Below are 14,870 nucleotides of genomic sequence, written 5' to 3' on the forward strand. Positions count from 1 at the left end.
GAGATTTCCTGAGCTACGTGATCGGGATGCGGATGGCACTGTTCGTGAGGAACGCCGGGACATATTCTGACGTGAGTTCGCGCGCGTTCTAGCGATCTGGGACGGGCGTTTCGCAAAATTGTATGGGGCGACAAGATCGTTTCGATACTGTACAACCAATCGAAGTGATTCCCTTTACGTCAGTAGTGGGAAACAGTGTTATTTTCGGAAGAAAGTCAACACTTTTTAGCAAATCAGAAAGAATCGTAGTAATCGTGTAGGATGAATAGAACACACTTGCGTTGTGTTAGAAAGATAGAAAAAGAAAATAATAAAGAGAGATTTAAGTTATAAATAATTGATATAACTAGTAAGTATTACGCTTTTCAATAACATTATTATTTTAAACAACTTAAATAAATAACGTTATTATTAGATCGATATGTGAAAATATACGACATACGACGAAGAAAAATACCTTATTTGATCTAAACTAGAGACTCTATAATAGAATCTGGTCACGAGATGACAAACTTTTGATTGGCCCGTCATTTTTGTCAATTCACAAGGGAACGTTCTTAAATGTAAATCTTATAACAACGTCAAATTTTAGATTTGTTACTTGGTAAATCTGAAAGTAAAAATCACCATTTATAAGTCCACCTTTAAGATATAAGCAAAAAAATCAGTATATCCGAATTTTTACTATTTATTGATTATATTATTTTGTCAACTCGTACTTTTTAGCAAAATATATTGTAGTTTTTCTAGTTGTACTAATACTTTGAAATTTGTAATTTACATCGATGAAAGTGATGGAAATATGGCGGACATATTTAAAGATTAGACATTATTTAAAGATTGAGATAGTATACATAAAAGAAACATTACATCCTATTTCATTCTTACTTTAATTTCAATCAAATTGTTCGTAACCAGACTTTGTTATAATTTACAAAAATTATAAAGAATTTATAAGTAAAAATATCACTAATTACTGTTTTATATACTTATTATTAAAAAATATATTTTAATAGAGCGTAAATTTAGATTATAAAAAAACGATATAAAATGCATAGGATTTTATTCTCTTAATTTAATTTATTCGAATCTAAAGCAAATATTTGAAAAGATATATTCTACACAATTTTAGACATTTCCTTTATGTTTAAATGGAATAATTTTTTGAATGTAGCGCAATTTTCTTTTCAAAAATTTCCTCCCTAATTTGTAAAAGCGTTTCTCTTAACTTTGCTACTGTTGAAGTAGTTATATATAATTTAATTATAGCTGCCACGGATTCTAGTTTGCCGTTAGGTCAGAAGTGGCTTGTAATTAATTCGGGCATCCTCGCAACCAAAAGCTGCTAGGTATGTTTGTGAGCAACTTGCTACCTGTTACCGCCAGTTTGAGCTCAAAAAGAAAATTACGTTATTTTTTTTATGATATGAGTATTGTATCAGTTGTTCTCTACAATACGCAGTAATAACATATATATAAGTTTAAATTAGTCCATCTATAAATTAGGCCATCGTTGATTTAGCTTATTATACCAAATTTTATATATTATATTAATTTTTATATTTTACTTTATATTTATTATTAATTTATTTTTTGGCTAAAAAATTGCGAATTGAAACTGTTTTTAACATATTTTTGAAATATAGGTTATAATTATCTTTAACTTACCTTACCTTTTTGTTCATTTTGAATGTTTTATTCTTATATTATTGCTTTGCAAAAACGAACTTTGAATATTCAAATTATAGTCACTGTAGAGAAATTTAAATAAAGCATTCAAGATCAATATGCAATAAAATAGATTGTATTAAAATACAGCATTCAAGTTAATAAAATTAAAATAAATTTTAACGATATTTCAATTATATAAAAGCTGGATAAAAATTTATTTGCATACAAGTGCGAAATTTTATCTTTTATTATGATTTTATTAATTCCATTATCTGTATGGTACTTTTCGCGGTATTATAATCATTCTTTGCAACGAAGACCAAACGATTGCAGCCGCAAACGAAAGGCGCAAAAAAAAAAACCAATATTGTGCCGTTGGCAGCAAATTTGCTAAATATTTATCGCGACTGTGCACGATGTGCGCATGACTACCCACGTATTTCGATCAAAAATTCATGAAGTACGGCACAGTATATTTGCCTTTACAATTCGAATGCGGAAACAGTAGTACGTATTTAGCGTTTTTGATTGAAAGGGAAGTTCAAGTAGCGGTTTTAGTAAGTAGATCTTTTACAAGAGAAAAAAACCTGAACCTAATTTAGTACGTAAGATAATTTTAAGAAAATATTATTCTTCTCTAACATAGAAACTGAGAAATATCCTGCAGGTATTGCATTGAAAATTATCGGCCACGATTATTCTCGCGATCTCTCTCTTTTGGACAGTTGTAACGAAGGGTTGTTCCGATAAACCAACAAAAGGGTAGACTGGTGGTGGATTCCTAGGTAAGGTAGAGGCGTAGAGCGACACGAGTAGGGCAGGGTTACGGATACGGGGTTACGGCATTACTATCCTGATAATGGAGTGGCGGTCAATGGGGCGATAGATCGCGCCGTGGAGACGGCGCGCCATAGCGCGCGGAGCCGAGCAAGCTCCCGGGGGAACTCCGCTTCACCCTCTTCGTCTCGCCTGCCAGTTTCAGGCCACGTATAGCGAACGTCGTCGTTTCACCTCGCTGTCTTTCTCACGACTGTATTCCGATCCCCCTTCTGTATTTCCGCCCTCGCTCTTCTCCCTCCCGCCCTCTCACTCTCTCTCTCTCACACTCTCTTTCTCACCCGTCGATTTCTATCGGCCCTAGTAGACGTTTCCGCACCGAATGCGCGTTCTTGACGTAACGTAGGGTCGCTACCGTTTTCGCAAAAGCTGTCGCTGGGAAAAGTGCAGTACGCCTGAACGAAAGTGTTTTCCAAAGTCGATGATACTCGTCACGTTTTTCCGTGGATAGGTACAAACGGGCGCCTGTCGAGGAAACTCAAGACACTGACGGAAGAGCTCTGCAAATATCATCGTCTCACAATCGTATAGGTTATCGCGCGCCTTTATTATTTACTTCGTGATAAGATTTGTATCGTTTGAGAATTGAGATATATATATATATATATAAATATATAAACAAGTATATATTGTATATATAAGATTATGTGATAAAATTATTGATATTTATAATTCAAAAAATTATTATAGTCACATTTTGGTATTAAGATTTTGGTTTCAAAATGATATCATAAATTATGATACAAAAATTACTGATATTTATTATATTAAAACATTATAGCTTCGACATTTTGGTATTAGAACTTTCGTTTCGAAATGATATCGAAAATTTCCCTTTAAGCGTTGTTACAGCCTTTACGAGACACTATTCTCTCTCTCTCTTTCTCTCTGTATGTATATAATAATGATATATGTAGAAAGGCAATATGACGTATCCAAACTGCCCGTATTTGTTTAATCCGCGATAACAAATCCATAGGATGATATGGGATGCGTACGTTATATCGTCACAATTCGACTATTGTATCAGCCTCCTCTCGTGCCGCAACTATTCGGTGCTACAACGTCAAATATTGATAGATAATATTACGAGCGTTTGTGATTTCCACTACGATTAGAAATTCATGTAATATTGTGTACGTATCGATTTAATTTTACATAAAAAAAAAAGCGAAATTAGATATCGTTCTATATAATGCGATACGTAATAAATAATATGCACGTAATCGATGCTTGTTTATTCGTCCTCTCATAAATAAATTAACGGATGTAATTCGCGTAACTCATCAGGATGAGTCACGTAAATGTGACTCATCCTTATTCAAAATATACGTGACAAGCGAATTGGTCGGGTTAGGCGAGTATACTCGCTTGTTACAGTATAAAATGTTTGATTGACACGAGGGGACATTTATGTGAAATAAATATGCATTTGTCATCCTTTGCATCATACTAGAGCAGAGGACAATTGCGAGATTGAACGATATATAGGCTTGGGAAACTTTCAAGTGTTGGTCCAGTTCTGCTTTGGCCACCAATGTGAAACATCAATCCTCGTCCTGAAATAACATTATCTCAAAGTTGCTGATTAAACTCGACGGTTAGTAAGATTTGTGAGACGACAGAGCAACACAGTGTTATTTAATTAAACGTGGAATCGGTAAGTCAATATTATTTTATTGATTGTTAATTCGATCATAAAATTAGCACAATTTTCTTTTTGGAAATTATGAGATGTTTTGAGATACAATTGAAAGGCTTTCCCACAAAAACTAAAAAAGTTCATTTTAAAAGAATCTAGGTTATGACATAAAATTATTTTCTGTCAATTGTGAACAATTTTGTTTTGGCAAGAATTAGATAGGAAATAGGAAACATGAGAGTATAACATTTGCAAAGAATATTTTTGTTTAAAGCAATTTATACAGTTTTGATAACAAAAAATAAAAAATTTATTTACACTTGAAATAATATTTCTTTTTTTATCTTTATCATTAAAAAAAAGCAAAAATGTAAGATGTTATGAGATAAATAGATAGTAAATATAAAATTTCCGAAGAACTAAATGAGATTTTTTGATTCTTTTTTTGGGAAAAGAATCCTTTCCTGGGGAAAGGATCCTCAAAAATTAATTAAAGCCCTAGAGCTTTATTCTTATATCTATTGTAGTTCGAGAAAAATTATCATATCTGTATAATGAAGTTTGAAGATGAAAATATCTGAAAATTTAACTTTTTAGACTTGTTAGGTTTGTATGAAAATCTTTCAATTGTAATAAATCTCGCGTAACAGGCTATTAGAAAACAGAATTGACATTTTTATGATTTACGTATCAATTTAATATACTGCTTCATATGAAAAAAATATTTTTTCAGAATTATACCCAATATGAAATTGGGCTTATATTTCATCAGTCTATTACTATTGTTAGTAATGGTAGGAGCGTTTACAGTACCGTTCAATATGAAATGGCATATGCAAACGAAAAAAATCAATAATAATCGTAAATTACAACCGCGCAAAGCAAGACTAGCCTTACTGCATCGGCCTTTATCCTCTTAAACATTTGCAAGCTACGATAATCCTCCTCGCACGTGATGTGAATATTTCAACGCGTAAAGTAATCAACGTTAACAAGAAACTTTATATTGCATGTATTATGTGTGATTATTATACGCTACGTAATTCTAATGTTTTACGACATCTTAGTAAGTTTTAAATAAATATGTTAAAATAAATTCACAATTTTTTTGTACATTTAGTTCATTTAAAATAAACACATGATTTTTTATTCTGCTATATGTACAAGCTCAGCATTTTACATGTAAAGCATTTTAAAAGCAAGAGAAATGCGTTAAATATTATTATATATATATATATATATATATATATATATATATATATATATAATGAGATAATATCGCAGTAAAAGTGTCGAAATGGTACCCGCTGTAGTGCATGATTTGTTAAACGATATAAATGAGTGTTATAACGAATAACGTATTTCTCTCAACGGTACATATATAATAAATTCATACACACGTACATGTGTTTATTCAAGCGGATAATCGGGCATGCTATCATGAATCGTTAATCAATACGATGGCTGTTAAAGCAACCGATGGATTTTCCTTTTAATAAAAAAAAAAAGGATATAATGATTTATGGATATTTTCTCAATGTTTGCGCCAGAGAGACGTCTAGCAGTATAAGTTCTCTATATCTGCTCGTAAATCCATACGCTTAGAATCTGTCATAAAAATACGTTCGAAGATAAAGAGACTCACTTTAGAAAGTGGGTAAATGCCTCGTCATACGGAGTCAAAGCAACGCCTTGTGCGACATGAATATTTACTACCAGAGGTGATTTTTGTAAGCTCTGAAGGACTACTAGCGAGTTCTCAATGGTATCTCAGTGCCTTTCAAAAGCAGATCGTGGTGCATCTTGTTCAGATTTCCGAGGCCCATTTCTGTGCTTATTTCGATTTTGCATTTTATTTCATGTATTAGCATTACAAACTCTATATACTGCTGTTATTATAAATAAAACATTTTTACTGGACAGAATTGTTTTCATGATCGGGATACGTTAATATGGAGTTTATCAATCTCAATAGACATTCCTCTGATTAAATGTTTAGTTTTTGCAAAATGTTTCTGCGGAATATTAACAGCTTAAAATTGTCAAATTTGTAAGCAAATTTGAAAGCACATTTTTACAATTTTAAATAAATATGCAGTAACATTTATTTTATGTTATGTTGAATTTTTTAAACATATTTTAGTATATTGAACACATTTCAGTATACATTTAAATTTATAATATGTTAAATTTACATATTTTATTTATTCATCTTAAAATTTGAAAAATTTTAAAATACACTATCTTTATGTTATTTGTTCACTCACTCATAAATTGTGTTATTTTAATAATAAGAAATATTTATTATCAATTTAATACAAAATATCCAAATAACACATTTTATATTAAATTATATTCGAATATGTTAAAAATTTAACAAGATTTGATTTTAACACAAATACAAAATGTTTTTTTTTACTGTTTTCAAATATTAATGCAAATAGACATTAGTTCAATACGTTCTAAACATTAGTTCACTGCTAGTTCTTGTCTAGTGTAACGTAATATGTCATAACACACTGCCCTAATAGCAAATGTCGTTCAGGTAAAAAAATAGGCCACTGGTTTAGTATGAATCATGATGCAAGTAATGTCTACTTGCATCATGAGTATGAATCATCTTGTAACGTCAATGACGTCGCGTTTTACCATGGCGATAGAGGCAGCCCGTTCCACTTTGAAGTGAACTGCGAAACGACATTGGTTACGATCGAAATAAATGGTCTCTACGATAGAAGACGGAGGAGGAACGTTAACGTGATGGAGGTAGAATTCGTCGTAGTTTTATTCTGATGTTGGGCTCACGTTCAATCGTGCAGGTGGAAAGGGGGGAAGGGTTTGTAGGAACGTGGGTGGTTATGGGAGTAGCGGTAAGGCACTACAGATTCTCAGAAACAGTTTGATTTGCCGATCGCTAAAAGAATCAAATAAAGGAAATGATAATCATGAAATTTCATGATTATCACATATATATCTTCGTTATACACTAATGCAGCGTATAAATTTCGCGCACAAAAAATTTAATTTTCAATCTTTCATTTTCCCGAGATTTTTACAAATTTCTATAGGTGTACTTATGTGCGAACTAATAAAAATTCGCGAACAGATCTGAATTATATAATAAATAAAATACGAGGTAAAATATGAAATTGACAATTGAATGATATGAATGAATGCGTGAGGAAATTTATGAGAGAAAAATGAATTAGGATTATACCTATATCTGCTTATTGTCTCTCGTAAAATTATTTCGTTTATCTGCTGCAACATCAATGGAACTAAAAAATTAAAATTTTTTTAATTGCTTGCAAAAAGAAAAAAGAAAAAAGAAACAAAGAAGGAAGAAAAGATATGCTTTAAAAAATTACGTACTTTAATTTCTCTACAATTTGCATTTCAAAATTAAAGTTGTAATATTTTAATGGTTCAAAACATTAGAACTCATTTTCTTGGAGATTTTGTTTTTTTGACAATTGTATCGTTGTTGTAGCAAATGAGCGATTTATTTTTCGCAAGAACACACAGAGAGAATCAAGATAGAAAATTAGAAGTCTACATGTTTAATGGGGATTCCCGTAACTCTTCTACACGCGCATGTTTCGGTAATTCCAGTTTCTTTAAATTTCTACCTCCACGTGGGAGACATTCTCTCATACGCTGAAAAGCGTCGAGAAATAGAGAGAAACGTGTTTTTCCCCTGCATGTATATACACACTCATTTGATAAGTATGAAAAGAACGTCGCTGACTGTTACGAGTGAGATAAGATTCGGTATTTCCCGCCAGCGAAATAAAGCACGCGCATAATGAAGAAGCATATATATATATAATATGTTAGTGAGGATATATAATGACATTTGGAAAAGATAATATCACACTTCTCTAATTTGCAAGCGTGAAAAGACATCGAAAGGTTTTAAAGCGAATATATCTCCACGAGAAAACATAAGTTAAACAAGGTATATTTACATTTTCTTTAATATATATATAAGAAATATAAAAAGAGAGAAAATTATATATTATAATTGATATGAAAAAATTTATAAATAATTCAAAAAAAATTATATAATAGGTGTTGAATTAATTTCGTAGCGTTTTACAAGTGATGGAAGTTGACTTTCTTATGTATTTTTTAATGCCATGTGAAAGAAATACCATTGCTTTCAGAAAAACGCTACGAATTACTCCAACCCTAATAAGTCCAAACCCTAATAAATAATACTAAATATTAAGGACATAGGATGGGCAAATAGATGAGATATATATAATTTTCTCTATATATTTTTCTATAATATAATTAATTATTTAATATTCTTTCTTTTAAAGTAATTTTGAGTTAACATTATAAAATTCTGTATTCTTACGTTTCACTATAAAATGTCTTGAAAGCAGTGTTTCAAATATATGTATTATGTTTGCAATTATTCCATAGTTAATTTGCTATCACATACAAAATTATATAAGCTGCATAATCATAAGGACCAATGAGCATAACACTAGACAATGCATCTTATGTAAATCAACATGGCATCTTTATATTGGATGCTTATTGGCTTATGCTTATTATTCAGCGGTCTTGTGCTATGGTTATGCAACTTACGTCATTTTGTGTATGATTGTACTAACTCGATATTTAAATTTATGTATATATGTGTATAAATATATTTATATTTGGCTTTCAGAAACAGAACGCAATATGAAATTTCACTTGTTTATCTTCACTCTGCTCTTGGCAGTAATGACAGTCTTTGCGTATCAATCTCCGGTCAGGAAACCGCCTGCAGGTGGCTGGAAGCCTTTCCCGACTTTCCCTGGTCAAGGACCGTATAATCCGAAGATCAGATTTCCTCATTGAAAAGAGATAATTAACAATGACTTAAACGTAAATAATGATTTCTATGATATTTATTTATATTGCCATTAAATAAAATGATGCGTCTGGTACTTTATTTGCTTTTGTAAGATAACTATTAGTTTACAATGATGTGGCGAATGTTTGACGAAGGCGATGAACATTTTGTAATAAAAAGACATCAAAATAAAAATTTAAATCTAAATTATTTAAACATTTATCGTTAAATTCTTTGTATACTGTTCTTTGTTATAAGCATAGCGATCGAAAGTTGTTTCAAATCGATGCAAAGAAATTTACTGATATTATATTACTGATTACGTTGTAAAATATGCTATAAGGATGCATACAAATGCGTTCGTTACTTTGATTTTTCCTCTAAAAAACGAGAAATGGAACTACGCGAGATACTTTAAAACGTTCTCTTTGCTCTTATCGCGATGAATATCCCGGATGCAATTTCGTTACGTTCGACTTTTTCCCAGGATTCGAATCGGTTGCGCATCGGTTTTCGCAATCCTATAAACGAGTGACTCCTCGTTGTCCGTGAATCTGATAACGCTAATTACGCTAATACATTATACGAGCGGAAGCCCTGAAATAACGAGTGCACCGCCCAAGCTCCATGTGCACCCGGTTGCATTTACCTCTAGCAATGCCTATCGCGTAGGTAGACGAGGGTGTCCTAATTACCTACCGCCCGGCGAGACGCCTTCTTGCCCGCATGTAAACACCTTCATTACCACTGAACTGCTCCATAAAATATTTCCCCAGGATAGTTGTTCGGTATAGGTAATAACCCCAATCCACGAGACTCCATAAAACGTCGCTCCTTATGGACGCTAACTTAGTGAAAGATAATTATCGACCGTTATGCCTGACTGGCTGATTACGTTATCGTTATGATGCTATAACATGGATCATGGTGAAAATAGAACGCGATATTTACACCTAATAACAACTTGACGTAATACGCTCTTATCATTTATCCAGTAAGCTGTTTGTAACAATACTTTTGTAACAAACGAGTGTTTACAATATAACTCTCATCGCAATGCGATAATTGAGTTTGTAATCGTAAATCTGTTTGCGGATTTATGATCGCAGAGCTATAAAGAGAATATTATCGAATCGATAAAACGAAAAGAGATAAATTATTTTATGTATTTTGCGAATTTGCTTCGTTATATCACACTTGTTAAACAAATAATAAATTATTTTGCAACATAATTAGTAATATAATTGAACAAATTGTAATCAGTGAAAATAGAATAATGTACACATTGAAACAATTTTCAATTTCCTGCTTTTTATTGATTATTTAGACCGTAATACGCATATAATTATCAGTTTTCTACAAAGTAAAAAACACTTTTCGTATTTGTATTAAAATCGATTTTGTTAAAATTATCTTAAATTTTTAACATATCCGAGTGTTGTTTTTAACATAATGTGATTGTGTTATTTGAATATTTTGTGTTAAATTGATATTTAACATTTCTTAGTGTTAACACATTTTATAAGAGAACAAATAACATAAAAATAGTGTATAGTATATTTAAAATGTAAATTTTAAGATAAATAAATAAAAGATAAACATAATTAATTTCACACATCACAAATGTTAACTCTTTGATGCCATCCTTAAAATGATATATTCAAGATTTCTTTTACTTCATATGCTATAACTTTTTTATTCATGTTAATAAAGATGTATACATTTGTTTGTTATTGTTGTTATTCTTATTTGTTTGTTATTCTTTAATGTCTAGCGTTTTAATTAAAAAAATTGTTTCTTTTACGGAATTTCACACGGAATTGTTTTCAGCATTAAGATCTAGTTTGACTGCTTAGCCTTTATTTTTTAATTGTTGTATTGCTTACATCGCGATCTTTAAAACAATATTTTAATATTAAAAATATTATTGTAATGCGTTCAATTTATTTGATATTTTACACAATATTTATATGATAGATACGTGATAAAATATATAAATTGGGATCGAAGAATTAATTTATTTAATTATATTTTACTGAAGAAATATTCTTCTATAATTTGTTTCTAAATTATGTCAAAGTGTTACATTTCTGTGTTAATTTTTACATAATATTTGTGTCACATTCTAATATATTTATATCGTATTAAATTTAAACAAAAATTTGAGTGAAATATTTAGAACATAAAATCTTAAATTTAACATAAATTTTCTAATTGTGTATGGTTATACGTATATGTGGCTACGACAGTAAAGTTGCTTTAATCAATCCCACAATTATCCGTTTCTTCTCAGCGTACTCTTAGAGAAACAAGAACATGGTAGAAACGTCGGATTTTAGACCGAGGACTAAGGTTTCGGAGATATCTCGGTTTCCTCAAGAGATACTATTCAGCTTTCCCGTATCAACGAGTAAACGACCTCAAACTCCAGCCGTCCTTATATTTCATGCCCAAGTAAAAGTTCCTGTTCTGTACCAGCCGCGTCGATATCCTTGGTCGCAACGGAGCCCCTTCTCAACTGAAAAATGTATTTCTTAAGATAGATATTCCCATAATTTTACGCGAGTTGTACGTGCTTCTGAAAATAGGTAATCTTCCCGTAGGTCAAAGTTATTTTCATATCACTGCCATTTAGCGATAAGTGTTTATCTATTGTTCATGAACGAGAATCGTATGTTTAATTTTTCTATTTATAAATGCGAGTTCAATAAAGTGTATCAATTCTGCTGATATATGCATGTAATAGTGTTTGAAAATACGATGTTTAATATCATTCACTAAAATTTCCTTTCCTATAGATTCGCAAGCTTCAGATAATATCAAAGTATTTATTTAAAAATTCCATGATCACATACACGCATATATGTTTCTTTTCACTATTTTTGTATACCTTTTCTCTCGTATATCTCGCAAAACAACTTTTTTATCCCCTTGATTGTTTGTTACCATTGCATAAACTGTTCTTTGCTTCAACGGTGTAATAACTTTTATTTTTGCGCTGCTGGCTCAATTACAATTCTCTTTGTAATTTTTATTCTCTTTCTACTACAGCCTGTTGCGAGAAACAGAGACTCCGCCACTTTTGATACATAAATAGGAATATATGTTTTTCTTTAAAAAAATTGCTCGGTATTTTAATTACTAACAATGTACAAACAGTTTATTAAAAGTATTTTCTTCTGTTATCATCCATGCAATTTTATCATTTTTTTTTTGTTTATTATTTGTACAATTTACAATAACGAATGCAGTAATAACTATTATAGAAATACATAAAATAAAAAGACCAAAACAATGATATTACGTAATAATAAAGCGTTTTTATAAAAAATCTGCGCTATTACAGATCACGTTTAAAACGTGAAAGAATAATTTAATTTATAAATTTCTACGGGAAATCTCTAAATACGAAAAGTTTATACGCGGATAAAACGTCAGATCATCAATAGAGAGTACGTTATCGCGTGCTTCTGCGATAACAATTGCGATAATGCGAAAGTCCCGAGGGACTTCCCGACTTAGATTTTGCTGTTTTTGTGTCTTACACATTAAACAGTAACAACATATAAAAGATGTGTACTTCATGTAGAAAGCATAATTTGAGTTCAACTACAGTTAGACTAAGATACAGACTAAGGTATAATCTTTAGACTCGTGATAATGTCTGATTTGTACCTCTGCGTTGTCGATAATTTTACGATAGCATTAGTTTTATAATTTTGATGATGTGTAATTTTTAATTATTGAAATTACACGTTGACTTGATAATATTATTTAACAGTTTTTTTATGTCCTGAAAGACTTTAATTAAATTAATTTAATATTTAATTTAATTTATTTTATGAGTTCTAAATAATTACGTAAAATAATTAAAAAATAACAAGATATTTTTATTTTGCAAGCATACAAAAATGTTATCGAGAAAGTAATAGTGTCAGAATATATGTATCATTTTATCTTTCCTGTAGCGATCTTTCTTGATCAGAACAACATATTCAACATGAGGCTTACAATGTACATCGTGATGCTGTTAATTACAATCTGCGCTCTGTTTGCCGATATTCATACACTCTCGACACATAAAATTCGGTTACCAAACGGCCCTGGCTACGGCCCATTTAATCCTCACCAACCTTGGCCAATACCGTGGCCAAACGTAAGTATATTAAAATCAATATCTACATTATTTCCGGATATGTAAAATATTCGATTATCTGTTCTTAATAAAAGCTGCAAATATTATGTTTATTTTTCTCCACGATTATAAAGAACATAACTGACTTTTATTACATTTTACTGTTTCTTTTATCAAAGATAAATTTACTTATTGCAAATAAATTTATATACATTGGATAACTATTAAATTACATTTATAGCTAAAATGTTTTTATCATTCTTACAGAATGGTTAATAATCAAAATGATACCGAGATTCTAACTGAAAATTATGACAAAGCTCCCTATTTGAAATACAATTATTTATTGCTAAAGATTTTTAAGTGAGCTGGAGGCCATATTTGTACTATATTTGTATATTAAATAAAATTGTATTGTTATCAAAGAAAATGTATTTCGAGTTATTTAATTTACCATTTTTCTCAAAAATACCAGCAATTTATTTTCTTTTATTCTTATAATACTGTTGAATTCTCTCGCGTAAGCGATCACGTAAAACAATTAGAGGCAAAGACACCCCGTGAAGCAAACTCAATCTGAAAAACATTTTCCGCTGTGAAAAGCGATATTTCAATTAAATCTCTAATCAAATGGTAGTTTGCATCGTGATGCATAAATCGTGTTAATGGAAAATGACTTTTCTTATTAGCAAGTTATTTACACTGGCATGGAGTGCCGCAAAAGAAATATTGTTTCTAAGCTTCTATTCAGTAGGAGCTGTGCGAGCTCCAGAGTGAGATCGATACATACTTCCCGCGATATTTGAAGTAGACATTTGATTCCGCGTAGCAATTTAATTATTTACTTATATATTTTATTAGCACCTTATTAAACGATTGAACTTCATTCAAGTATATTCTGTAGCTGTCTCATGATTTGAGTTCATAATAGCTATTTAATTTCAAAGCATACAGAGCTAGTCCAATTCAAGGAAGAGCAATTCTGAAGAAGAAGTATGCAGCCATCTGTGGCAAGTGTTGCATGCGACGGCATAATGTAAATGGTGAGTTTGGTAAGATCCTTCCTTGTAATGAACACAGTGATGTTAGACGCGGTTGTATCGAGCACTCTCTCTCTCTCCCCCTCCTCTCTCTCTGCTCTTCTGCATTTTACGGAGTTCCTACGTTAATGCGATAAGAGAGCAGTCTCAGTCGAGCTAGGCCATAACTTAAATTGTTCGCTTCTTCGTCGTAGCTAATGCGAAGCGATACTTAAAGTGGAACAATCGCGGCGCGCCAGTCAGCTTTATTCCACGCCCATTTTGATCCGACAAAGCGTTCGTTATCTGCCTTGCTGAACGCATCAAGTTCTAATGAGACGAGAATTAGAATAATAATTTATAATCACGTAATGAAATAGAAAAGCCGAGTAGGCTTAGAATAGATGCTGTCTATTTAACAAATAATATTTAGTAAAAATGATAATAGTTTTCATATGTATGATCATTCGCAATGATAATAACAAGCTATTAAGAGTATAAGATGATTTGAATAAATTAAATTTATCCAGAAAAGCAATCTAAAATTCTTATTAAATTATTCATAATAAGAAATTAAAAAAGAAAACAAAAATTAGAAAGCTTAAATAAAAAGTAAAATTTTCCAGTAAAAACTTACTTTTTACTCCAACCTAAAAGTTCTTTATTAGTATTATTTGTATTTTTTTTTTTTGGACATTTGATGTCATATTATTGTTT

General features: G+C 31.0%; 1 protein-coding gene across 3 annotated transcripts; it reads left to right on the forward strand.

Annotated features, from left to right (window-relative positions):
- Positions 1-1,506: 1,506 nt before the first annotated feature.
- On the forward strand, positions 1,507-13,564 carry LOC105142955 (uncharacterized). 3 transcript variants are annotated; one of them, XM_011050886.2, is made up of 3 exons: positions 3,950-4,168; positions 12,968-13,155; positions 13,402-13,564. In XM_011050886.2, the coding sequence occupies exons 2-3, from the start codon at positions 13,000-13,002 to the stop codon at positions 13,408-13,410; spliced, it is 165 nt and encodes a 54-aa protein (XP_011049188.1). In that variant the 5' UTR covers positions 3,950-4,168; positions 12,968-12,999; the 3' UTR covers positions 13,411-13,564. The 3 variants fall into 3 exon arrangements, 2 of the variants coding, with proteins under 2 accessions (XP_011049188.1, XP_011049187.1); XM_011050885.2 differs by lacking the exon at positions 3,950-4,168 and adding an exon at positions 12,531-12,636; XR_015545872.1 differs by lacking the exons at positions 12,968-13,155; positions 13,402-13,564 and adding an exon at positions 4,884-5,246 and having other exon boundaries at positions 1,507-4,168.
- The last annotated feature ends 1,306 nt before the right edge of the window (positions 13,565-14,870 follow it).

Source organism: Acromyrmex echinatior, chromosome 8 (assembly GCF_024713525.1).
Source record: "Acromyrmex echinatior isolate Ae372 chromosome 8, ASM2471352v2, whole genome shotgun sequence".
Classification (NCBI taxonomy): Eukaryota; Metazoa; Arthropoda; class Insecta; order Hymenoptera; family Formicidae; genus Acromyrmex; species Acromyrmex echinatior.

Bases quoted from the DNA above. Each gene is read 5' to 3' on its own strand.
- LOC105142955 (XM_011050886.2), top strand. From the start codon at position 13,000: ATGAGGCTTACAATGTACATCGTGATGCTGTTAATTACAATCTGCGCT.